Below are 26,851 nucleotides of genomic sequence, written 5' to 3'. Positions count from 1 at the left end.
GGGATCAAACCCACAGAAGGCAAATGCCCTACTCACTGTACTATCACTCTGACTCCTCATATGAATGATATTATTTTATTTCACGTTTCTGGTTTTGGGCCACACCCGGTGGTACTCAGGGCTTACTTCTGGCTCTGTGATTAGGAGTCACTCCTGGCTGGACTCACCGGACTGGCTGGACTCACCGGACTCTTTGTGGTGCCAAGAATCCATCCAGAGCCTGCCTGTGAACTTCTACAGTATCTCTCTGGCTCCAAGGGTTTGGTTTTTAAATTCTTCTTCTTTTTTGGGGGGGGTCACACCCAAGGATTCTCAGGTGTTACTCCTGGCTCATGCACTCAGGAATTACTCCTAGCAGAGCTCAGGGGACCATATGGGATGCTGGGAATCGAACCCGTGTCGGCCATGTTGGCTGCATGCAAGGCAAACACCCTACCTGCTGTGCTATTGCTCCAGTCCCTGGTTTTCAAATTCTTACATCTCTAGCTTTGAAGACTAATGTGAGCAGTGCAATCAAGCATGTCAATGAAACACTGAAATGACTGCCAGTCACTGAGCAGAGGGGAGAGAAGTAGGGGTAAGGGAAGAACTTAAATAGCAACCATCTGATTTTAAAATGCTGGGGCCAGAGAGGTACTACAGTTGCAGGTAAAACACCTGTCTCACACAGCCAGCCCAGGCTCCATCCCTGGCATCCCAGATTGTCCCCTGAGCCCCAGCAGGAGTGATCCCTGAGTGTAAGTGCCGAGTACCTCTGGTTTGGCGCCCCTCCCCACCCCCAAGGAGCCTTTTTGAGGGAGGGGCATGGATTTAACTTCTGTATTCTCTGCAGGTCCCAGAGCCTTTATTTTAAAACAACCCCCCCCCCCAGTTCCTTTTCCAGTTGGACACCAGGTTTTACAATACTGTTAATACTCATTTTTTAGGCACCAGACTATTTCCGCGGGCAGCAAGGAACTGAGAAGAGATCACATCCGGCATTTACAAGGATCATCCTATGTATCTGACAAGGTGTGCTCGCGATTTTTAGCATCCCAGGGCTTAGACAATATTGAAGGGGGGGGGGGACGACTGGGGGACGGGGAGAGGCCAGGTGGGGCCCAGCCTATCTGTTCTGCTTGGAAGCTGCATGGAGTCCACTCTAATTCCCGGTCGCTCTTTCAGCCACAGTCGCTTCCCACTCCACGTTAAGTGAGGCCGAGTGAATAAAGCCGCAAGCCTCGGCTCATTCAAGCACCTTATAATTTATGATTATTGGCTCAAAGCCCCAGGGCAGAAGTCTCAGTAGCAGCCGGTGGACAGCAGCGCCTCGGCCCGGCGAGGGGGGCTGGAACTCGCTCCGGAGCGAACCCCTAGAGCTTTCCGGAGGGGCACACCCTCCCAGCCTTTTCCAAACACCGCAGAGCAGCACCCAGCCCTCGCCCCCAGCCACCCCTCCCAGGCCTTAAAGGCGCCGCGCGCGCGCGGTCTGGCTGCCCCGGGGTTCAACTTCCGGCCGCCGGGAGAGGCTGTTTTTCTGCGGAGCCCGCGCGGGAGCGCGCGCTCGAGGCCACGCCTCCCCGCCCCTCCCGAAGGCCGGCCGGGCGCGCGGGGGCCCCCGAGCTCGGCGGCGGGCGCGCGCGCGCGCGCTCCCGGGCCCGCCCTCGTGACGCGCCGCCGGGGCCGCGCGCGGGCGCGGGAGCCGCCGGGCCGCGCTGATGGCGTCGGAGGCGCGGGCCGAGGGGACGCCGCCGCGGTCCGGGTCTTAGAGCGCGGGCCGGCGGCCGGGCATGGAGAGCGGCCCCGGGCGCCCGCGGTCGCCGGAGCTCGGGGCGGCGCCGCGGGCCGAGTCCGCGCGCGAGGGGCGCCCCGAGAGCCCGCGGGCCGGCGGGGAGGGCGCGGGAGCCGGCGGGCCCGGGCGGGGGGCGGCGGCCGCGGGCGCGGGGGGCCTCGCGCCGCCCGTCGCCGGCCCCGCGTCGCCGCCCGCGCCCGGCGCCTCGTCCCCGGGCCCGGACTCGCGGGCGCGCGGCGTGGACGCCGCCGCTGCCCAGGAGGCGGCCCCGAGAGGGCAGCGCAAGGTGACCGCCTCTCCCGCGCCCGCCGCCGCCGCCGCCGCGGGTGAGGGTCCCGCGGGCCCCTGCCGGCTCGACCCCGCGGTCCCCGGCCCCGAGCCCGGCGGCGGCGGCGACGACAGCGAGTCCAGCCCGCCCGGGGCGTCGCCGAGCCTCGACTCCCTGGGGTCCTTCTCCCACCTGCCGTCGTCCCCCAGCAGCCCCGAGGCCGAGGCCGCGGGCGAGGAGGGCGCCGAGGGCGGCGGCCCCGGCCCGGCGGGGCCCGGGCCCGGCGCGCGGCGCGGCGGGGAGGCGCTGGGCAGGGAGCGCGGCCCCGGACAGTCGGTGTACCACATCAAGTGGATCCAGTGGAAGGAGGAGAACACGCCCATCATCACCCAGAACGAGAACGGGCCCTGCCCCTTGCTGGCCATCCTCAACGTCTTGCTCCTGGCCTGGAAGGTACGGCCGGCCGTGCGTGTCCCCTCCACCCCCAACCCCCGCCCGCGGGGCTGCGGAGAGGCCCTGGGTCCCCCGGGCCGGACCGGACGGGCGGCGCCGCTCGGGGCTCGCGGCTTGGAGTCCAGGGCCCCGCAGGGGATTCGCGTACGAGTGACCAGGGCGCAGGGCGTGCCCAGCGCTGCGGTGCCGTGCTGGCTTTGGCTTTGTTTTGGGGTCTTGCCCCGTGCTCCGGGAGCACTCCGGTGGGGCGGCGGGACCGCGTGCGGCGCTGGGGATGGAGCCCGGGCCGGTGCGCGCCGGGGCCGCGCTGTCCAGCTGCCTTATCTGCCCGGCCCGGAGCTGCGAGCTGCGGCTCTCCCGGCCCTTGCAGGTGCCCCTCCCTGTTTGTTGATCTGATCGCAGACCCGGCCTCGGGGCTGGGGAAAAGGAGCTTCAGAACTTGCCCCGAGACAGTGCTGCGGGCACGTTTTTTTCTTGTTTAGAGGGAGTTCTCCAACGGGTGCCTGCTTCACCGGGAAGCGGATGTGCCCCTTGGACGCATCCCATTTAAGGAGAAGCGTTGGTCCAAAGAGGTTTTCCGTTCTGCGCCGTTTTTTTACTTGCCTCATTTTGGGGGCCCCTAATGCAATGTTTCTGTGTGATTGCCATGCCCATAGAATATGTTAGGGGAACTCAGATTCGAACATCTAGAACGAGAGCTATATCCAGAGGTGGGTTCGGGGGAGAAACTTTCCTCAAAAGTAGGTATATTGAGAATGCGGAGAGTTGCCTATAAATGAATGGGGTTTTTTTTTTTCTTTTTAGCTTTTCCGGTCACACCCAGCGATGCTCAGGGGTTACTCCTCGTTCTGCACTCAGGAATCACTTCTGGCAGTGCTGGGTGGGGGTTGTGCGGGGAGGATCATTAGGATGCCAGGATCCGGATGGAACCCAGGTCCAGCTCAGCTGCCTGCAAGACAGACGCCCTACCCAGTGTACTTTCATTCCCTCTCTAAATGAAGTATCTTATTTATTTTATTGTATTATTATAATTACTTTGCTTTTTGGGTCACACCTGGCGTTGCACAAGGGTTCCTCCTGACTCTGCACTCAGGAATTACTGTTGGTAGTGCTCAGGGGACCATATGGGATGCCGGGAATCGAACCCTGGTCAGCCGCCGTGCAAGGCCCTACCTACTGTGCTGTCGCTTCAGCCCTGAAGAAACTTATTTAAACCTTCAGTTTTTTTTTTTTTAGGGTATTGAGAAGGTACAGCTTCTAGTGCATATTTTTATAGTTACATCTGTGGGTAAATTCTTCTTAGGAAAAAATAACCTGATTGTTCAGAACAGTTAGGAAGAAATACAACTAAAGAAAATGATTTATTTACATGCCTTTTGTCTTCCCATTACTAGCAAGGGGAGATAACTAAAAAAAGAAAAACAGGATCAGAATCTCCCAGTGTCTGTTTACTAATGCACTTGGATGAGCCAGTTCTTTAAGTTGGAGCTTTGGGGGTTGCAGCATCTGGGGGCTGACTTGAGATTATTAAAGAACCGAGTCAGACAATATGCTGTAAGCACCAGGTTATAGGAAATTCTTAACATTCGTTGGTTATCCCTAAGGTGCGAATTTCCTTTGCTCCAGCATAGTGGCAGAGACCTTCATGGTTTTTGTGGTCTTGAATCAAGCTTTTAAGAAAAAGTAGTTTCAGGGCCAGAGTGGCAATCCAGTGAATAGGGTGCTTGCCTTCCACCCGGAGCCCTGCCAGAAGTGATCTCTGAGCACAGAGTCAGGAGTGAGCCTTGATCATCACCTGAATGTGGCCCCAAACCAAAAAATAAATAAAAGAGAAAAGAATGTAGTTAAAAATGTTGGGGCGTGCGATTCCTGGGTGAAGGAAGAATATGAACAAAAAGGCAAAAAGGAAGAAAACAATGTGTGTGTGCGCGTGTGTGTTTATTGAGTTACAGGAGTGGCAAATTCATGTTGGAGAAAAACAAAATAAGATGAATAGGGATAGATGAGCCACTTGAAAGAGACCATTGACTGTTAGTACTGGGAAGTTTAACTTCAAGTACTGGGCCAACGTCACCAGTCTTTTATAGGAAGGAATAACTATTCATTTCCTTCAGACTTTTCTCTCCTCTGTGGTTTGTTGTTTCTTTTTTTGGGGGGGGGGTACACTGAGCTATGCTCAGGATTCACGCCTGTCTCTGTACTCAGGAGTCATGTCTGTGGTGCAGGGATTGAACCCCGGCCCACTGCATGCGAGGCAGGCACCCCACCCACTGCACTGTCGCTGCAGTGCTCTCCTCTGTTTCTGTGCAGGTCTGCAGAAGTTCAGAGAAAGGAGCAAGTAGTATGGTCTGGACTATTTCGGGATAAATGATGCTGAATGACATAGATTCAAGTGGGTCATTTAAAGTTTTGGTTCTTAGAAGTGATTTAGGACAGTGGTGAAGGTTTTTAGGCACTTTGGTGGTGATAGAGGTGCAATAACTTTGTATATCAAAAGCCCACATGCTAACACTGTTATCAAACATAACATATATGTTGTATAAGTTCTTATTATGTGTAAAGTATTAAAATAAGAAATACAGGGGCTGGAGTGATAGCACAGCGGTTAGGGCGTTTGCCTTGCACGCGGCCGACCCGAGTTCGATTCCCAGCATCCCATATGGTCCCCCGAGCACTGCCAGGAGTAATTCCTGAGTGCAGAGCCAGGAGTAACCCCTGTGCATCGCCGGGTGTGACCCAAAAAAGCAAAAATAAATAAATAAATAAATACAAAGAGGTCAGATAGATGGCTCAAAGGGCTGTAATCCATGTTTTGCCTTAGGAGTCAGAGGTTTGATCCCCTGGAACCACATGGTCCCCTGAGCACCAATGAGTGTGACTGACCCCTCAAAAAAAAAAAGTGAAGACCAGTAAGATGTACTTATGCATTTCAATTTTGCTTTCTGGACAGAGAGAGGGAGGGAGGGAGAGGGAGGGGGGGGGAGGGGGGGAGAGAGAGAGAGAGAGAGAGAGAGAGAGAGAGAGAGAGAGAGAGAGAGAGAGAAGAGATTGGAATGTATCATAGAGAAAGCTTCATACACTGGTAACCTATTAATGGGGGCTGAGGGATGAGTGAGACTTTTCAAGCAGAAGATGAATGCATTCAAAGATGCTGAATCAGAAAACGTTTATTCTATTTGAGGATTCTGATCTTGGTTGGAATGTAGTAGTCGAAGAGAATGAAATGTCAGTCGAAGGAAATAAAATGCTAGTTGGGCTGGATTGTAAATGAGCAAGCACATTAATCTGGAGATTAATTTGTGAATTCATATTTCTTAAACTCATTGTTTCAGGCTATTGCTCACCATGAAAATTACTCATCGGGATTCATTAATGATTGATAAGGAGTTAGATTAAAAGAAGCTTAGTCAAATAGTTGTGGTGTTCTCAAAGTAAGCCAGGGGTTCTATTGTTCAAAACAACGTTTGTAATAATACTGAGAAAGTATTTGCCCCTTTCGTTCTTAGTCACTTAGTTCCAGTGGGGTTTCCTAGGCTGAGTGATGTGACAAGATTGCATTGACAGAAATGATGTGTGCTTGTGTATTTCTGTGATTGAATTTTTCTTTCTTTTTCTTTTCTTTTTGGATTTTTGGATCACACCTGGTAATCTCAGAGGTTTTTCCTGACTTTGCACTCAGGAATTACTCCTGTGGGATGCCGGGGATGAAACCCAGGTTGGCCACAAGTGAGACAAATGCCTGCCCTGCTGTACTATGTAACTCTGGCCTCTGAATTTTTTTCTGTTTGGATTTCCAGTATAGTAATTGTTGGTACAAGTAACCCCCATAGACTGAAAACTCTTTGACATCCTCAATTTTTAAAAATTTTTTTTTGTTTTTGATTTGGGGCCTGTGCCTGGTGAAGCTCAGGGGTTACTCCTGGCTCTGCATTCAGAATTACTCCTGGCAGTACTCAGGGGACCTTAAGGGATGCCAGGGATTGATTGTACCCAGATCAGCTTCATGCCTGTTAAGTGCTCTACCTGCTGTACTAGCGCTCTAGTCCCAGCATCTTCTGTAATTTCTAGGATTGTGAAGAGTCTTGAGATTAAAAAAGAAAAGCTTGAGAAATGCTATAGTAAGAAAAAATAGTAAATAAGATATGGACGTAGTTACCAGATTTCAGAGGTGTCATCATTAGCAGTGTTTAGCAGTTCAAATGCAACTGATGAGAGGAAGCTGTTGCAAGTCACTTAATAGAGAAATAAAAAAGTTAAAATGGTCTTTATGTTGGGATTAGACTAGCAATAAGATTAGTGAATAAAGCAGGAAGAGGTGATAAGATCTTTTTGTTGTTGTTGCTGTCTTTTTGGGTCACTCCCTGCGGTTCTCAGCCATTACTCCTGACTCTGCACTCCAGAATTACTCCTGGCAATGCTCAGGGAATTATATGGGATGCCGGGAATCGAACCCAAGTCAGCCATGTGCAACGCAAACACCCTCCCCGCTGTACTATCACCCCGGCCCTGTAAGATCATATTTTGGAGTAGGAAATACTTTGCTGTTTTGTTGAGGATAATCAGCCCAAATGATGAATTGATCATTAATTGGATATGGGAAATGAAGGATCTGGGGCCACTTTTTCTACAGAAATTACTTGGATTATTCAGAGCATAATTTTCTATTCAGAGATTAGAAAATGATTTGATTTATTCTAATGAAAAAATAATATTCTGAGAAAAATATGACTTTTCCTTGAAGTGATAAGCAATAGTTCTCAACTTTTTTCCTTCCTAGGATATTGGGGCATTACAAATTGTTAGCACTGGGGCCGGAGCAGTAGCACAGAGATAGGGCATTTGCCTTGGATGCAGGAAACCGGATTCATCCCTGGCATCCCACTTGGTCTCCTGAGCACCACTGGGAGAAATTCCTGAGTGCAGAACCTTGGAGTAACACCTGAGCATTCCCGAGTGTGACCAAAAAAGAAAAAAATAAATTGCCATCATAAATATTCTCTTTTCCTCCCTTTATTTTGCCACTCCTATTACCTATATGAGAATTGTCCAGTAGACTTTGAGAAAATGTAGGAATAAAGGTTAAAATTGGAGGGATCAGCAAAATAGCTTTGGCGATACGGAGATAGCACTGAAGCCATCGTGCTTTGCAGGGAGGGTGACTGGAGCGAGCACTGCTAGGAGTAGCCCCTGAGCGATGCCAGGTGTAGCCCCCCATTTTTTTTTTATTTTAAAAAGATTAAACTTGGTGGCAGGAGAGAAAGGCTAAACGTCAAGAGTAAGTGTGGGTAAAAGAAACCAGCATGGGGAGGGAGAAGAAAAAATAGCAATGACACAATTTGAGATGTGAATAAGAACTAGAAATAGGACAGTATCATAATAGTAGTCTGAGAAAGAGACTGTAATTAAAATGTGGTCAGTTTCTCTCAAATGAAGGAGCTAACGGCACAGAGAAGATTCTGCCAAAATCCCACCTCACAGGTGTCAGGACAAGGCTGCTGGAAATGTAGGTGAACATGGACTTCCCCAGCTGGGGAGTTTTCTTGAGAAGGGAACAGCTAAGCCATCTTCTTTCCTAGTAATGGAAAAAAACAGGACAAGGACGATGAGACAAGCTCATGCTAAGAGAGAGAAGATGACAGTTGAGGTCTTGTTCATGGAGGCAGAGTAGCAGTCGATCTCATCAGTAATAGCTAGATTTAATTTATAAGTAATTAATAAAGGGACAGGGCTGTAGAACAGGGAGAGTGGATATTTTTTTTCTTGAAAGAAAATTCTATTATGCTTTTAAGAGGTTTTACTCTCACTGCAGCTGGTGCCTAGCAATTTGATGTCTAAGTGGATAAACTTAGATTCCTGGCACTGCATGGTCTACCGCCTGGTCCCCTGGGCACCACTGGGTGTGGTCCATAAACCAAAACCAAAGCAAACTTCCACTGTATCAATTTTGCTTTGTTTTTCCCCCAGTACTTGTCTTATAACTAGAAATAGGGACGGGAGGAATGGTTGGCTAGTGTCGTCAGGTTGAACTTTGCTGGCCAAAGAGACAGTATGGTAGGTAGTGCACTTGCTTGGCATGTGGCCAGCCAGAGAGCAGCCACTGGCACCTCATCTGTACCCTAAGCACCGAGCCAGGACTAAGCTCTGAGCACCACCAGGAAAGCCCCCACTGCTTCCCTCCAAATGATTGGACTTTTTATTCATGTTGTTAGATGGAATTAGAATGAAATGGGAGTTGAAAGTGAAACATTGATAATTACTTGGGGGGTGGGATGAAAGTCATTAGAATATCAATAAGCTGAACAAATTGGAAGTGTTTGATTCAGAGGAAGTAAGTGCTGTGGTTCTGGATGAGAGATGACAATTAAAATGATCAAACGTTGAGTCCTGAGTTGGCAGTGTCAGAGTTTTAATTAAAAGTGTTGGTTTAGGACTGGGAAGTGACAGATCATATCTGTGAAATAGCTGAGCTGTGATAATCCAACAAGTCAAGAGAGAAGGAAAGCTATTAAAATCTCGTTCAAGCATAAATGTCTCATTTGGTTTAACTCAAGAGCACCACATAATTTTACCCCAATTTTGTTTTGTTTTGTTTTTGGTTTCTGGGCCACGCCTCGCTGTGCTCAGGACTTAGTTAACTCCTTGCTCTGTGCTCAGGGGTCATTCCTGATGGATTCAAGACCATCTACAGTGCCTGGAATTGACTTGGGTCAGCCTTACGCAAGGCAAGCTCCTTGCTCCTTTCCTCTCCTCTCTCTGGACCAGTTTTGGGTTTGTTTTATTGAGATGTTATGAGCTACAGTCATGTTAGTGCTTTATGCACGCTGCAGTTACAGCCCTCACCAGAGTGCAAATTTGTATTTTGCACTGGAATTTCCATTTCATCTTTCAGGAATAATACCATTTTATGGTTAGATTTGAAAGCTGTGACTTGTTCATTAGGTTTGCTTATAAAATCAATAAGTCAGGGGACTGGAGTGATACTACAGCAGGTAGAGTAGAGATACTACAGCCTTGCACAGTCTGACCTGGGTTCAATCCCCTGCATCCCAGATGGTCTCCTAAGCCCCACAGTGAGGGTCCCTGGGCACAGAGCTGGAAGTAAGTCCCGAGCACCTCTGAGTGTGACCCCCAAGCAAACAGTAAGTCAGGTGCTGGAGAGGTAGCACAGGGGTCAGGGTGCGTGCTGTGGTTTAGCAGTCTCAGTCCCCAGTATCAGTGGCTCCTGAGCATCCCCATTCTTGCTCCCTGGCAATGAGAGGGCTCCCAAATCTGAGCACCACTTGGGATGGAGCTCAGTGGTAGAAAATTGGCCTTGGATGGCTGAGGCTCTTGGTTTGATCCCTGGCACCACAAAAGCAAAACAAAACATAGGCAGAAGATATAGAAAGTGTTGCTTGTAATAGTACTGGCTTTATGTTGAATCTGCATGATGGTACAGCAGCTGACACTCTTGTGTTGATCTCAATTTAGCATCATAAAATATTTATTGTTTGGGGCCACACCTAATGGTGCTCAGGTGCAGTTCCTGGCTCTCTGCTCTGGAGTAATTCCCTAGCAGTGCTGGGGCGGAACCAGAGTTGACTGCTATAGAAAGGCAGGTGCCTCATCTCCTATGCTCTCTGCCCTCCGTTAGGAAACAGAAACCACTTCTCCCTTAATCTTTTTGTTTCTGAAGGTATTTAATGGCACGAATGTTTCTGCTGCTTTGCCATGCTTGCCTTCTTCCTTCTTTTCTTTAATGTTGCTGGTGACTCAGTAAAGTGGGGAGCAAGAGAGGTTGGCTGAGAAGAGTCTTTCTCTCTCTTCAACCCACCTCAGACATCAGCACTCAGCGAAATGCCTGGTCTAGCTCACAAGTCCTGACTAGTCCCAACTCGATTGCTTTTCCTCACCTCAGCACAGGCATTGCAGGTCTGTCACCTTTCCCTCACATAAAAGAATTTCAGGAGGAGGCAAAAGGGTGAAGCAAGATAGTTTGTATTGAAACTTATTTAGAAAGATGTGAGGGGCCTGGAGTGATAGTACAGTGGGTAGGGCATTTGCTTTGCATGCAGCCAACCTGGGTTCGATTCCCAGCATCCCATATGGTCCCCTAAACACCACCAGGAGTAATTCCTGAGAGCAGAGCCAGAAGTAACCCCTGAGCATTGCCGGGAGTGACCCAAAAAGAAAAAAAGAAAGATATAAGAGCAGAGAAAAGGGGAATATGTGGTTCAGAGAAAACACAGGTTTCCAGAATGGAAATAAGCGAAGAAACCAATGAAGAGACAAGCGACAGTACCGTGGGTAGAGCACTTGCCTTGCACGCAGCCAACCCGGTTTTGTCCCCAGCAGCCCACATGGTCCCAAGCCTTGCCAGGATCGGTCCCTGTGCACAGAGCGAGGGGTAACTCCTGAGCATGCTGGAGCCTGAGCCATGACAGTCTGTAGTGTGAACGCCTGCACACTAGTGATGGTCTTCTCATAATCTCATTCATGGAATTGTTGATGTCTCTTCAGAAATTCACCTCTTGCACTTTTAATGGTCTTTTCATAGTCTCATAGATATTCTATAGCTTCTCTTTTTCTGAGGGGTCTGCTCTTCTTTGGTTGGGGCCTTGGATTTCTGTAGCTGGGTGATGCCTCAGTTTCTCCTCTTCGAAGAGCTCAGGATTTGTATTCCCAGGGGATGTGGTCTGCATCATGCCTTGGGCTGCTTCACAGCTAGGGACTCTTTTCTTAAGTTTTATTATTCCCTCAATGTACATTCCAGGGCCCCCCCCACCTATCTGCTTCCAACCCTCCCCTCCCCTCCCCTCTCCTCTCCCAGCTTGGTGCCCAGGGGTGCTTCCAGTGGTGTTAGGGTATTACACAGTAAACATTGACGGAACCCAGGGCCCCTGAGTGTGCAAAGCATGTGCTCTAGCTCTTCAAACTATCCCCCCAGCCCCAGACTTTTGTTTCCTTAGAGAAAAAATGTTCTAGATTCTGAAGTCCTTACCAGCCCCCCTCCACCTCTCCTCAAAAGCCAACCATGTCACTTACACTGTCATCGTGATAGGGGACTATAATTTTGTGATAGCTAATCTTTATGTGCTGTTTTAATAGAATGGTTGCACAGTACTGAGTTAGGTTCTGGCAGCACATCTCTCCGGGCCTTTGCCTTGCTTTGCTTAGTGGAGGCTACGACCATTTCCTCTTCAAGCAAGGAATGCAGGGTTTCAAAGCAAGTTTTTCTACATTAAGTTGTTTTCTTCAGACATCAAACCTAGAAATTATAAAATAAAGATCACTACATTTGATCTTTAAAAAAATGCACACACACACAAACAGCAACTCTTTTGTCAGAAACTAAATCAAAATACACAACAAAATGAGAGAACAATTGGTCAGTCAGAGGCTGATTCCTTTATAGGCGGGGCTGCCAGGAGGCCTTGCTTCTCTCAGCAGCAGGCGGTGCCCTGTGACGGGACTGGGGTGGGGTGGGGGGGCCAAATCAGGGAATAAAGCTGGGGTTGGCGGCACGTGCCTTAACCGCTGTGCGCTCTCTCTCTCTCTCTCTCTCTCTCTCTCTCTCTCTCTCTCGCCCTACGTGAATGAATGAGGAGAAATCAATTCAATATCAGAGAAGTGAAAATGGACATAATCTATCTCATCCACTTGAGAGTGAGGCACTTCCTGTGCAGTGTTTTTGCTTTTAGTTCTTCCTACCCTGTGATGACTTTTCTTTTCTTGGAGATTTTTTACAGTCTTGCTTCTGATGACGTTTTACCTTTCTCATTCTTTTGGATTGTTTTGTGTTTTGGAGAAGGTTGGTGGTTGTTTCCTCTGTATGAAGAAGCAGCCGTTCTCTGGTCAGTTTCCGGAGCAGCCAGTAGCTCACAGGCGGGCAGTCCTTCAGGCCTGCTTGGAACCAGCCACTGTCGTCTGGTTCCAAGTAAAACCATTACTCCCTAATTTTTAAGAGATTGCAGTCAAAAATCATATTTCTTTTTTCCCAAGTAGGCACATTTAGGAAAACCTCTTTTGAGGTTTTCTAAGTGTATTTATTACTTGTGAAAATGGAAAAACAGATGGTATGTATGGTAAGCAGAGATTCCATCTTAGCTTCTGCCCACCCCATTTTTTTGGTTTTGTTTTGGTTTTTTGACTGGAGCGATAGCACAGCGGGTAGGGTGTTTGCCTTGCATGCAGCCAGCCCGGCCGAGCTGGGTTCGATTCCTCTGTCCCTCTTGGAGAGCCCGGGAAGCTACCGAGAGTATCTCCCCCCGCGCGGCAAAGCCTGGCAAGCTACCTGTGACGTATTCAATATGCCAAACACAGTAACAACAAGTCTCAAAATGGAGACGTTACTTGGCCTGCTCAAGCAAATCGATGAACATGGGAGGACAGTGACAGTGGGTTTTTGGGTCACACCTGGTGATGCTCAGGGGTTATTCTTGCTTCTGCACTCAGGAATGATTCCTAGCGGTTCTCAGGGGACCATATGGGATGCCGGGGATCGAACCCAGGTTGGCTACCTGGAAGGCAAACACACCCTCTCCACTGTGCTATCGCTCTGGCCCCTTATGATCAGTTCTTGTGCTCCTGTTTCTGTAACCTTTGACCATTTGTTATTCCCCTATTATGTTTCCTTATATCCCATTCATGGGAGAGATCATTCTGTGTTTTCCTCCCTGACTCACTTTCTCAGCATGATACTCTCAGGTCCATCCGTGTAGCAGCTAATTGCATGACTTGACTTTTTCTTATAGCTGAATAGTATCCTGTTGTGTAGATGTACCATTGGTCTTTATCCAGTCATATGTTCTTGGCTGTTTGGTTTATTTCCAGATTTTGGCTATTGTGAATAGTGCTGCAGTAAACATAGAAGTGCAAATATCTTTTCTTCATTGTGATTTTTAGCCTGAGGGGTATATTCTGAGCAGGGGAACTGCTGGGTCATATGGAAACTTGATGGAATGACCATATTGCTTTCCAGAAGGGTTGGACCTGTTAGTGTCCCTGCTGGCAGTGAGTAAGAAGTCTCCATCACACACCAGCAGTGGTGTTGGTGGTTCTTTTTGATCTCTTGGGCGAGATAATATCTCATTGTTTTGATTTATGTTTCTCTTATTTTTAGTGCTACAAAGCATTTTTCATATGCTTTTTGGCCATTTGTATTTCTCCTTTGAGTAAGATTCTGTTCATCTCTTCTCCCCATTTCAATGGGGTTTGATTTCTTTTTCTCTACCAGTGCTTTATATATTGAATATGAATCCTTTATCAGATATAAATTTCTACTGGTGCTTTACATATATTGAATATTGGCCCTTTATCAGATTAGTGGTGGGTGAATAATTTCTCCTAGTCTCTGGTGTGGCTTCGTATTCTGGTCATCCCTCATAGCCCCAAATCCTATTCACGTAGCAAACTCAGTTCTGTAGGCAGACTTGTAGGGTCTGTTACCATTGACCATCATTTATTCTCTCCTGTGTTTCTTCATGCTCCACATATGAGTGAGACCATTTGGCATTTTTTCCTTCTCCTTTTAAGTCCTTCATTCAGCATGATACCTGCCATTTCTATCTAAGTTGAAGCCAGCTGCAGAATTTTATCTCATCTGGTAGCCAGATAGCATTCTATAGGCCTTTAAAAAGTATTGTTATTATTAATTTTATTTATTTTACCTGAGCATCTCCTGTGTGTCCCCTGTGCATCTCCAGGTGTGACCCAAAAAGGAAGGAAAAACAAAAAGTTTCAGATGAAAGATTTATTGTCTAGAATATACTAGAGTTCATATATGTATATATCTATAAGTAGCTAGAGTTATAGACTTATCTTTATACCAGAGACTATAAAAACCAGCTCCCAGAAGCGGGCAGCCGCATTCACCGCCACACATCTTACTATCTCATTGTTACTTTGGACAACCTGACAAGTTACCAAATGTAACCTGCCCATACGGCAGAGTCTGGCAAACTCCCTGTGGCATACCCAATATGCCAAATACCAGTAATAATGATGAGTCTCATTCTCCTAACCCTGAAAGAGCCTTGAATATGGCACTTTTTAAAATCTCAGGGTTAGGTCGAAGGAGACGTTACTGGTGCCTGCTCGAGGCAATTGACGAACAACAGGATGATTGTGATTGATTGTGATTTATTTTACCATAGGTTTTTGAAAATACACTCCTCTGTTATTGGACAGTCCCTGCAGCCTCTCAAGTCTGGGTTATAGTGTTACTACAAACAGAAGAGCAAAAGATAACTTATCTTTTCAAATGAATGGTTTTGTGCTCTGGGGGTTGATGTCAAGAAGTGGAGTCAGGGGCTGGAGTGATAGTACAGGGGGTAGGGCGTTTGCCCTAGCATCCCATATGGTCCCCTGAGCACCGCCAGGAGTAATTCCTGAGTGCATGAGACAGGAGTAACCCCTGTGCATCGCCAGGTGTGACCCAAAAAGCCAAAAATAAAAAGTGGAGTCTGGATTATATGGAAGCTCTGTTTTGGCGGGCAAGGGGGAGCCCTGGACTGTGTGCAGAGGTTATTTCTGGCTCTGTGCTTAGGGGTATGTAGTGCCAATTGAGCAGGGTTGGTGTAGGCAAGTGAGTGCCTTAGCCCTTTCCTAGCTCTCTGGCCCTCTAGTTTCAGGATTGTGTTTGTTTTGGCGCCAGCAGTGCTCAGATCACTGGTCAATGGTCACTGCTAGCAGTGATCAGGGGACCATAAGGGATACTGGGGGTTGAACCGGGGTCACTGGGTGCAAGGCAAGCACTTTTCTGTTGAGCTGTTGCTCGGGGCCCCTATTCTCAATATTTATGACGTCTTCGTGCTGTTCTGAGTCTGCACCAGGCGGCCCACCCATCAGCACTGGTCAAGATTCTTTCTTTACCAGAGCCCCAGCAGCACATTCTTTTTTTTTTTTTACCTCCAGAGCAATTTTTTTTATTAGTGAAACACCATAAGATACAGTTGTAGACTTAACAATCTTTGTTGCTTGGGTTTCAGCTATACAATGATAAAGTGCTCATTCCACAAGCAGTGCCCATTCTCCACCACCAATGATCCCAGTAGCCCTCACACACCCCACCAAATCCTCCCCACCCCACCCCACCTCTGGGGTAGGGCAATCTTTTGCTGTCTCTTTCCTTTAGGGTGTTGTAGTTTGAAATAGAGGTATTGAGTAGCCATCATGTTTGGTCTGTAGTCTATTTTGAGCATGCATCTCGCATCCTGAGCGAGTCCTCCGAACATCCTTTACTTGGTGTTCCCTTCTCTATCTGAGCTGCCTTTTCCCCCAGCATGTGCTACCAGCAGCACATTCTTTATTGCTCTAAAGCCTTTTGGATTGCATATAAAATCGAGAATACTTGAAAAATACAGTGTGTATGAATGTATCTGTAGTTCTTGCTGCAGTTAACATAGACCTCAGAATTAGTTTCAGACGGTGAAAGTGTTCCAAGTTGATTGTCCTTAATGGAAGGTTATTCCTTATAATGGTTTCCTTGTTTGAAATATGGATGGCAAGAAGAAAGTCAAGTTTGCTAAAAAGTGTGATCTCAGCATTGTTAAGTGCAGATTCCTAATCACATCATCCATGTGAGAAACCTAAGGGCCAGGGGCTGGGGCGCCGCTGTGCATGCAGGAGAGCTGGGCTTAGTCCCAGGGAGACTGAGGCGGGAAAGGACACCTAGCAGGTGTGGCGCAAAAATTAAAGGAAAAGAAAACTCTCAAGCTCAAAAGCATCAACAATGGGAAAACCAGCCACCTCCTCCAGAAAAGGGGAGAGGAGAATAGACCCTTCTAGTAGGCATATGAAAAAGTGCTCATTGTCCCTTATTATTAGGGAAATACAAATCAAAACAATGAGAGATTATGTCATGCCACTGAGAATGGCACATATCAAGAAAAACAAAGCAAAACTGGATAGAACCAGTGTTTGGGAGGAAGAAACTCTTGGGAATGTTGGCTGGTTCAGCCTCTGTGGACAGTGGTGATGTGAAGATGCCTTGGAGAAGGAAGACCAGAGCTCCTGCATGTCCTGGTGACACCACGTGGCCTCTGCCCCCAGAGCACAGAAGCACTCACGTGGAACTCGCGCATGGCTCTGCTCATGGCGTCGTGTGCAGTAGCCAGGGTACAGGACCAATCCACACGTTGTCTGTGTGCCATGTGAAGATACACCATCCAGGAGCATGCGACGGCCACAGGCGACAGAGCTGGAAGAGGCTGTCATTGGAACTGAGCTCACCTAAGGGGGAGGGGATGCGGGAAAAGATGGGGACAGTGGGACATTGGGGGAGGGGGAAGGGGAGCAGAGTAAACCCAGTAGCAGACCTCAGGGCCAGGAGCACTGCAGCCTCCTTTTGCCAGGCTGCCCCAGAAGACACAGGCTGGGCATCAGAGGGTCCAGCAGCTCCAGGCTCCGGGGCGGGGAGAATCCATGATGCATAGTTCTGAGCAGCAGGGAACAAGACGGCAAACGGAAGGAGGCCTGCAACACTAGGACCCTGGCACCCTCGTGGGGATACCCAGTGGGGGCTCAGCCCCTAGGAGCTGAGAACCAGTTGCCAGCCTCTCCCCCCCCCCCGCCATCGTGCCTTCCCTCCACCTCCCATCCCTCTATTTTCCCATCCCTCCATTCTTCCTTCCCTCTACCTCCCTTCTTTCTGCCACCCTTCCATTCTCCCTTCCCTCTATCTCCCATCCCTCCATCCTCCCTTCCTCCACCCTCCCTTCCCTCTACCTCCCTCCCCTCCATCTTCCCTTCCCTCCACCCTCCCTTCTCACCATCCACCTCCCTTCCTCTACCTCGCATCCCTCCATCCCCCCTTCCCTCTACCTCCCTTCCTTCCATCTTCCCTTCCCTCTCTCTCTCCTTTCCCTCTATCTCCCATCCCTCCATCCTCCTTTCCCTGTGCCTCCTACCCCTCTGTCCTCCCTTCCCTCCATCTTCCGTTCCCTCTCTCTCCCATCCTTCCTTCCCTTCCTCCTCCTTTTCTCTCTCTCTTCTCCTCCCTCCCCTCTCCTCCTTCTTTGTTTACTCCTGCAGCTAAGCTGCTGTGGAGTGTGTGGGATCCTCCTTCCCCCTCTCCGCCTCCCTGAATTGCCTTCCTTGTGGGTCCACTGTCCATACTAGCACCTGCTCTCCACTAAGCATCTCCTGGTCTGGGCCTGTACTTCGGAAGTTGCTGTCTCTGCCTCTGATGTTTTTCCATACTCTGCATGTGGGAATCAGCCAAACAATACTTTTCTTTACAGTTTTATCTGCACAGTCCTGTTTTCACAAGTACACAAAAAATGGAGCCCAAGAATCAAATGATCCCTACACCAGCTGGTTCTTGAGTTCCAACTCAGTTTTCTGTTTGAATGTTGAGCTAAACTTCGCGTGCTGAGGCAGACACCAATTTCTCCTATAAATGTACCTTCCCTGGCTGAGTAGCTTCATTCTCATGGATCGCTGGACACTTGTTTTCAGTGTCCTGAGGCTCCGGTCAAGTCTGATCATTCTTTCCCTGTCAACCTTCATATTTCATTGACCACAAAGCCTTGCCTGTTCATTTAAAATCTATCTCAGACACTGTGCTATGTAAGAGTTGGTGGGAAGAATGATTTTTTTGCAGGTTGGGGAACTAGCTCAGGGCAAGGGCTATGGGCTTTGCATTCCAGGGGTCTCAGGACTTTGGATTTTATCCTGGGCACTGAATTGCTCCCCAGAACCTCCCCACTCAGACCCCGTGCTACTGATTGTCGCCCAGGTGGCTGCTAGCACTGCAGCTCAGAGTCGCAGTATCCTTGGGTCTGAGCAGTGACTCTTACAGCCTGGTTTGCTACTTGGCTAGGAGCGACCCCTGGGGCCCCTCAACACTGCTTGGGATGCCCCTCCCCCAAATGTGTTTTTCTCATTCGAAAGGTCTGTAAATACTGGTGTAATGAAAAGATTAATTAGCGCTGGAGTCAGGCCTCAGTTCACATCACAGCTTTGTACTTTCAGGCAAGTTAGTCTTATACTTACTGAATTCTGTTTTTCTGGGGTTATTTTGGGGAGGGGGTCAGGTGCAAACCTCTCCCGGAGGTGCTGGGGACCCAGCCTGGGCCAGCTGCCTGTGCTCACCCTGTGGCTCCCATGGCCACAGTGGACATCCTGATGCCATCGCCTATTCCTTCAGCAGCATGCTGTGGGTGAAGGCCACATTCCCACAGCATGGCAATCAGCAGAAGCTTAATATATTTAATTCCTAGCCCCCCCCCCCCCAACTTTTCTAAAGAGCAGAAATTGCAATTGGTTATTTATCTCTTCACACCACTTCCACTTTAATAAGGTGGCAGAACCCAAACTATCGTTCTTTCTCTTTTACGTGTGTGCGAGCGCGCAGTAGGGGAGTCAAGGGGCTTGGCCCACACCGACTACTCCCATTGGTGCTCAAGGGTCTCTCCCGCTGGTACTCGGGTCTGTGTAGTGCTGGGATCCAGCCTGGCCTCCAGTGTGCCACATATGCTGTCCAGCCCTGCTCCCTGGCCCCCAAACTATGTTGGAGTATGAGTGGATATTCTAATTAAACATTTTATTTATGAATTGTTTTGGTGTTTGTGCCATACCCAAGAGTTCCTGGGGGCTGCACCCGATGCATGTTCAGGGCTCTCTCCCGCAAGTGCTCGGGAGCCATCAGGAGCTGTTGGTGGAACTCAGGACCCCAGTGCGAGCCTGTGCTCCAGCCCTCCGTGCCCACTGGCCTCTCTACATATTGCTAAGTTCTCACCGGCCCTGTGTGTTCTCCTCTACCATCGGAATATCAAAACTCAAAATCTCGGCTTATCACTTTGGGGATGTTTTACATTCCTGTTCAAGATCTTAATTTTCTAGTTTTGTTGTCACCTGAGCGTCTTTTCAAATGCACGTCACTATTCACATGACTAAGAATTACAGGTTAATTAATTGTGCTGAAATAATGAGGTTTTACCTTGTCATTGGATGTTTGCAGTTGGAATTGCTATTTTTTTAATTTAAATATTCTTACTATGCTTAGTAATTTGCTCAGGAAGTATCACTGATTCAATAAATATTCTAGATAATTAAAGTTTCATTTTCATTTGGCCTCTATTATTTAGAATTATGTGTTAATATATACTGAGAGGTTTGTGCAGATTTTGTGAAGAATATTTAAACTTGGAAAGTACCTTTCAAATACCCTTGTATATATTATCCTTACCCACAATATGTTAAGAGATTTTTATTGCAAGAAGACCATCTGACAACTTAGGTCAGACTTCATTTTCCCCCTTGTAAAATTTAGAATTTCAAGATTGAGATAGTCTGCCAGTTTTTTAATTCTGGTGATCCCATAGCCTCTTTTTAAAAAATAAAATCTGAAGATTTTATTTTCTGCTCCAAAGGAGTAAAAGTCTTAATTTTACATCACCTGTGGCATGTGTTTAGGTGATGAAGGAAAGCAAAACGAGAAGCAAGATAGGAAGATAGATTTTTTTGTTGTTGTTTTTTGGTTCTGAACTCAGGAATTACTCCTGGCAGTGCTCGGAGGACCATAAGTGATGCCAGGGATTGAACCTGGGTTGATCACTAGGCAAACGCCCTACCTGCTGTACTATTGCTCTGGTCCCATCATAAAATTATTTTATATTTATTTTTGGAATTTTTTTGTTTTGAGGGATTTTCTGATGACTGTATTTATGCGGTGAATCTGTATGGACTATAAAAATGTGTAGGTTGTATTTTATTTAATAAACACTTTTTAGGGATAAAAGGGACTTTAAGATTGTCTGAAACTGTTAAGAATATAAAATTTCACAGTGAATATAAACTATAATTTAAATACCAGACATTTAAAAGTTTTGAAACACCCTGATAGAATAGTAATTTAGCTATGATCTGTAGCAGGGATTGGCAGACTTCTCTTTTTTAATCTTCTTTTTTAGGGGGGAGCCTGGGGAGTAACACTCAGTGCTGCTCAGGACTTACTGCTGGTTCTGTGCTCAGGAATCACTCCTGGCAGGGCTTGGGGATCAAACCCGGGTTGCTGATATGCAAGGCAAGGCAGGACATGCTGTACTATTACTTTGGCTCCCATTCTTTATTTTAAGACAAACTTTTTGTAAAGGACCAGATAGTTTTTTAGGCTTTGTGGACCATGTCTTTGCAGTCTCTATTGCAAAGATTCAACTCTGCTGCAGTAGTGCAAAAGTAGCTAGAGACTATTTATAAACAAAAGAGAATGACAGTGTTCCAATAAAGCTTTATTTAGAAAACCAAGCAGGAGACCATAGTTTGCCGGTGAGTTTTTACTTTGAAAAATTTTATGTATTGAAACTTTCAGTAGTTCTTAATTTTTTTATTAATCCAAAAGTGCTCCAAACATGTTACTTTTTAAAAAAAGTCACAGATAATAAAAATAAAATAACTTAAAATCAAGTTCTTTCATGGTAGCTCATGGTTTTTCTTGAGTAATAAATCCATTGACTAACTAGATCATAAGCATCCGTTGTCATGTGTGCCCTCAAACAGTTCTGTTTCACAGAAATTATTCTTATTGTTTATTTTTGCTTTGGGGCAAACCGAGGTGCTCAGGGACTGCTGCTAATATGTGGCCTGGGGGACTCCCAGCATTGCCCAGCGTGGACAGCAGCTCTCTGAGCTTGCTCCCTGCTTCAGAGACTTTGAGATTCCATATTCTTTTTTTTTTTTCTTTTTGGGTCACACCCGGCAATGCACAGTGGTCGCTACTGGCTCTACACTCAGGAATCACCCCTGGCGATGCTCAGGGGACCGTATGGGATGCTGGGAATCGAACCCAGATTGGCTGCATGCAAGGCAAAACTCCCTACCCACTGTGCTATTGATCCAGCCCCTCCATATTGTTTCTTGACTTAAAAAATAAGGTAAAGGTAAAGGCCCTCCCGTTGATCGTTGATTTGCTCGAGCGGGCCCAGTAACGTCTCCATTGGAGACTTTGTTGTTACTGTGTCTGGCATATCGAATACTCTCGGTAGCTTGCTGGGCTCTCCGAGAGGGGCGGAGGAATCGAACTCGGGTCGGCCATGTTGGCCGCTTGTAAGGCGAACGCCCTACCCGCTGTGCTATCGCTCTAGCCTGGAGCACAGCCTGGATAGCATAGCGGGTAGGGCGTTTGCCTTGCAAGTGGCCAGCATGGCTGACCCGACTTAAAAAATAAGCAGACAAAAACTTACAGCATAATATTATGACATTGGGCAGTATGGATACTCACAGCATCTTCTTCAGCCCTTGGAGAAATTGATTGTTGCAGAAATAGAGTATTTAAATTTTTTCCAGGGTGTGGTGAAGTTGGCACAGGAATTAAGATTACCTTGCATGAGGATGGCCTGGTTTGGTCCCTGGGTTTGTACAAGGTACCCCTCCTCACCCCCAGCACCTCTAGGAGTTGCCCTTGACCCCAGGGCCAGGAGTGAGCTCTGAGCACTGGTGGGTGTGGTCACCCCCGAAAAAAGTTACTCTCTTGTTTAGAAAAGAATTCTCAAAGGAATTTTAATACATTGCTATTCTATTATTGGCATAATTGATTACTTTGAGTTCCCATCCTACAGTTTTATTTTGTTTTTCCTGTACTATAAATAAATATATCATAGACTATATTTCTGGATGAGTAAAAGTATTTCTAGTTATTGACTATGATAATGTTAAATCATCTGATAACATTTTAAAATTTAATTTAGACATTTGTTGTTGTGCTTTAATTGAAACTTAATTTAAAAATAAATATATTCATAATAAATGTATCTATTTTTAACTTTTGTTATTATGAAGTATAACACAAGCTGAAAAATCCACAGAGATGTCCAGTTTTAGCATATCAAACAAAACAAACACTGTCCTCCCGTTGTTCATCAATTTGCTTGAGCAAGCCCAGCAATGTCTCCATTTTGAGACTTGTTGTTACTGTGTTTGGCATATTGAATACATCACGGGTAGCTTGTCAGGCTTCGCCATGTGGGCAAGATACTCTCAGTAGCTTGCTAGGCTCTCCAAGAGGGGCGAGGAATCAAACCTGGCTCTGCCGCCGGACTGCGCAAGGCAAACGCCCTATCGCTGTGATATCACTCCAGCCCATCTGTGAAGCTGATCAGGAAGTTAAGAAATACAGAACACTGCCGACACCCCAGAACCTTTTGTGTGTGTGGGGGGGAGGGGGAGGGTCACACCGGTGATGCTCAGGAATTACTCTGGGCATTACCTTCTGGCAGTGCTCAGGGGACCAGATGGGATGCCAGGTATCAGACCCAGGCTGGCCACATGCAAGGCAAATCCCCTACCCACTGCACTATCGCTCCAGCCCCTCAGAGCCTCTTTTGTGCCCCCGTCAATTCTGATGCCTTGGCTCGGGGCCACTCATGCCATAGTCCTGCTTTGCAGGCAGTGTCCCTCTTCTTTGGACCCTCCCTCACCAAGCCCCCCCGCGCACCACCCCCCAGCCTGTGTTGTTCTGTGGTTGCTTTCTAAAGTTGCACACATGCCTCCGTGTGCGGCTCCCTCCTCTCTCCATTGTGGTGCTCAGTAGGGCCACACCCTTTTACGTGTGCTCACCAGGGGGCCAGGTCATGCCTTTTGTTTGTGCAGCCAGACAGTGCTTGTGTGCCAGGCTCAGGCTACAGAGAGTGGGGATGACTCAGGGGGCAGCCCAGCCCCACACCAGCCTCTCCGGGCCGCTGAGCTGCAGCAGCGCCGTGAAGTCCACCTGTTTGTGAGCTTTGCAGGTGGAGTCACGACCAAGAGCCCTTCACCGTGTGACACATCCTTCATTATTCAGGGAGGTCAGAGAGCACTCAGAAAGCTGAGGGGATTCCTGGCTTACAGGAAGTCCAGAGTGGAGCTCTGTGGGACTGCCCCTGCCAGGCAGGGGGTTCCTTGAGCCCTGCCTGCTCCCAGACTGAGCCAGAAGAACTGGCTTGGAACCCGGAAATAGCTCTAGGGCTGGAGCAAGTGCATTCCACGGACCAGGCCCCAGGACTGAGTGGCCCTAGCACCATCAGGGGAGCCCCCAGAGCTCTGCCAGTTGTGGCCCAAAAATCTAAAAAAAAAAAAGGAAAAGAAAAAAATCTTAATTAAAAATAAAAATTGCCAAGATAGATCAAAGTAATGAGAAACTCAGCTGTCTAGAGAGAAGCTGTCCCTTGTGAAACTCAGCGTGGTGACTTAGGACGCCGCCTAGCGCCTCTGCCTCTGCCTCTCCTCTAGTTGACTTCCTGTCAGTGGGGTTCTGCGTCAGGTATCTGTGGGGTGACAGGCACAGCAGTGCTTGACTTCGGAGTCACCTTTCTTGGTACGGGTGCGGTCTCCAGCAGCCTTTAGCTCTCCTCAGGCCTGCACTGAGCCTGCAGGGGGGCTCCGGGCTCGGCTGGCGTTGTGGGTGCCCGCGCCCACCCACTGCCCCTAGCGCCGCAGGTGGCACCGTGGTCGGGGTGACACTTACGAAGGAAGACTGGTTGTAAAGACTTTCATACTGTAAATGTCTATACGTCTGTGTGTCCCTGACTGAAGAAACACTCAGTCACCTGAAACATTTGATTTCAAAGAAAAAATGTTTTGTTTTTCAGGTGAAACTTCCACCGATGATGGAAATCATAACTGCCGAACAACTGATGGAATATTTAGGTTAGTACTGAAGTGTGTTTCTTAGATCTCCTTTGGAATGAAAGCCTGCAGAGTTAACATATCCTACTGTCCCACCTTTCTGAAGTGCTACTTACTAATCGGTTTTAAATTCATAGTTTTGAATTTCTTAATTTAAAATTTGTTAAGGCTTCTTTCTAGCCAGTATAAACAGGTATTAAAAGAAGTAAGATTTGGATGTTTGGAAAACAACATGATGTTGATTAATGTCAGTCAACGGAAGAACAGAAATGGCAGAGAAGCTGACATTGCATATAAAAGGGGGGTTGGAAGAGTGATAGCACTGCTGGTAAAGTGTTTTCCTTGCATGTAGTCGACCTGGGTTTGACCCCTGGCACTCCATATGGTTTCCTGAACCCCAGCAGGAGTGATTCTTCACTGCAGAGCCAAGAACAAGCCCTGAACACTCTGGGTGTGTTCCCCAAGCCCCCCTCCCAAAAAACTGGTTAATCTGTACTATTCATTGTGTGTGTGTGTGTCTGTGACAGAGAGAGAGAGAGAGAGAGAGAGAGAGAGAGAGAGCGCGCACATGATGAAGTAACTGAGATTATAGATTTTATAAGATTCTTTTATTTATGTAATCACTGTCACTGTCCTGTTGTTCATCGATTTGCTCGAGCGGGCCCAATAACGTCTCCATTGTGACAATTGTTACTGTGTTTGGCATATCGAATACGTCACGGGTAGCTAGCCAGGCTTTGCCATGTGGGCAAGATACTCTCTGTAGCTTGCCGGCTCTCCGAGAGGGATGGAGGAATCGAATTCAGGTCGGTCATGTTAGCTGCGTGCAAGGCAAACGCCCTACCTGCTGTGCTATCGATCTAGCCCTTTATATAATCAATATAATTTAATCCTATTCACTGACTAGGGAACCTCATAGTAAAGGGAATATTAGAATATCTGGACATCTCAAAATATGATTTCTATTTACTCCTCTTTTGGAATAGCTTAGAATCTGATTCTGAGTTTTTCTTTTTTAAATTTTTATTAGTGAAACACCATGAGGTACAGTTGTAGACTTACAAATTTTTGTGCTTGGGTTTCAGTTATACAATGATCCAGTACCCATCCCTCCACCAGTGCCCATTCTCCATCATTTACATTGTTTTTAAAAAATTTTTGTTAGTGAAACACCATGAGGTACAGTTGCAGATTTACAAATTTTTGTGCTTGGGTTTCAATTATACAATGATCAAACACCCATCCCTCCACCAGTGCCCATTTTGCACCTCCTAGCAGTGCCCTGGGGCTACCTCAGCTCAGTGCTGAGACCAAATCCAGGCCTCTGGCGTGCTACGTGTGGGCACTAGCCCTTTTGGCTGTCCCCAGCTCTAAAATCTGGTTCTTAAACATGATGACTTCGAAATTGTTGTATTGTTTCATTTTTATGTAGTGCAAAGCCTATGCATTATCCTTTGTGCTATCTCTAGTCCCACAATATGATTTTTTTTTTCGGTCATACCCAGTGTTGCTCAGGGGTTACTCTGGACTCTGCACTCAGGAATTACTTCTGGCGGTGCTCAGGGGACCGACCATATGGGATGCTGGGAACCGAACCCGGATTAGCCGTATAAAGGCAGATGCCCTACCCGCTGTGCTATTGCTCCAGCCCCCACAATCTGATTCTTAGACTTCATGATTTCTAAATTGTATTTTCATGGGCAAGGCTGAAGGCCCAAGTGAAAGCCTGATATCATTACCAAGTAGTTGTCAAAGTGGAGGCGGTAGGTGATAAGATCTTAGAAATAATGTATCAGACCATGTGAGAACTTGTATGTACCTGCAATTAAATATTATAGCGGTGTTGCCTGTTGCTGTGAGTGAGATGGGAGGGTTTTAAATAGGCAGTTAACATGATCTGACTTTGAAGTTAGCAAGAATTATCTGACTATTCTGTTAAAAATAGAACTTAGAGGCAGAGGTTAGTATAGAAACAGGAAGTTCAGTTAGTTATTTCTACCAGCAAACAAGGGTGGGGAATTTGAACAACGTATTAGAACTAGAGAAGGAGGAGATTTTTAAAAAAATTTTTATTAGTGAAACACCATGAGGTACAGTTGTAGACTTACAAATTTTTGTGCTTGGGTTTCAGTTATACAACGATTGAGTACCCATCCCTCCACCAGTGCCCATTCTCCATCACCAGTGATCCCAGTATCCCTCCCACCCCCATCTTTTCTCCAACCCACCCTGCCTCTGTGGCAGGGCATTCCCCTTTGTTCTCTTTTTCCTTTTGGGTGCTGTGGTTTGCAAAAGAGGCATTGATGGCATGGCAACCATGTTCGGTATATAGTCTACTTTCAGGATGCATCTCGCATCCTGGGAGGATCCTCCCAAATACCCTTTATTTGGTTCTCCCTTCTCTAGCTGAGCTGCCTTTTCCCCTAGCATGTACGGCTGGCCTCCAAGCCATGGAGTAAAACTCCTGGTATTTATCTCGGCTATTCTTGGGTGTTAGTCTCCTATTTTGTTACTTTATGTTCCCCAGATGAAGGCAATCTTTCTATGTCTGTCCCTTTCTTTCTGACTCATTTCACTTAGCATGATACTTTCCGTGTAGTTCCACTTGTATGTAAATTTCATGACTTCATCTTTTCTAACAGCTACATAGTGCTCCATTGTGTAGATGTACCACAGTTTCTTTAACCAGTCATCTGTTCTCAGGCACTCAGGTTTTTTCCAGATTCTGGCTATTTTAAAGAGTGCTGCAATGAACAAACAAGTGCAGATGTTACTTC

The 26,851-nt window shown here is 47.4% G+C and overlaps 1 protein-coding gene across 1 annotated transcript in view; it reads left to right on the top strand.

The window, feature by feature from the left end:
• Positions 1-1,769: 1,769 nt before the first annotated feature.
• Positions 1,770-26,851, top strand: part of MINDY2 (MINDY lysine 48 deubiquitinase 2) — a 70,823-nt gene continuing 45,741 nt past the window's right edge. The window contains exons 1-2 of the mRNA XM_056130696.1: positions 1,770-2,492; positions 24,038-24,095. Coding sequence (XP_055986671.1) covers positions 1,770-2,492; positions 24,038-24,095 — 781 coding nt within the window. The remainder of the gene's footprint in view (positions 2,493-24,037; positions 24,096-26,851) is intronic.

This window comes from Sorex fumeus, unplaced genomic scaffold (genome assembly GCF_029834395.1).
Source record: "Sorex fumeus unplaced genomic scaffold, SorFum_2.1 ptg000081l, whole genome shotgun sequence".
Lineage (NCBI taxonomy): Eukaryota > Metazoa > Chordata > Mammalia > Eulipotyphla > Soricidae > Sorex > Sorex fumeus.
Note: the sequence above shows the minus strand (reverse complement) of the source record. Positions and strands in the feature narration are given on the sequence as shown.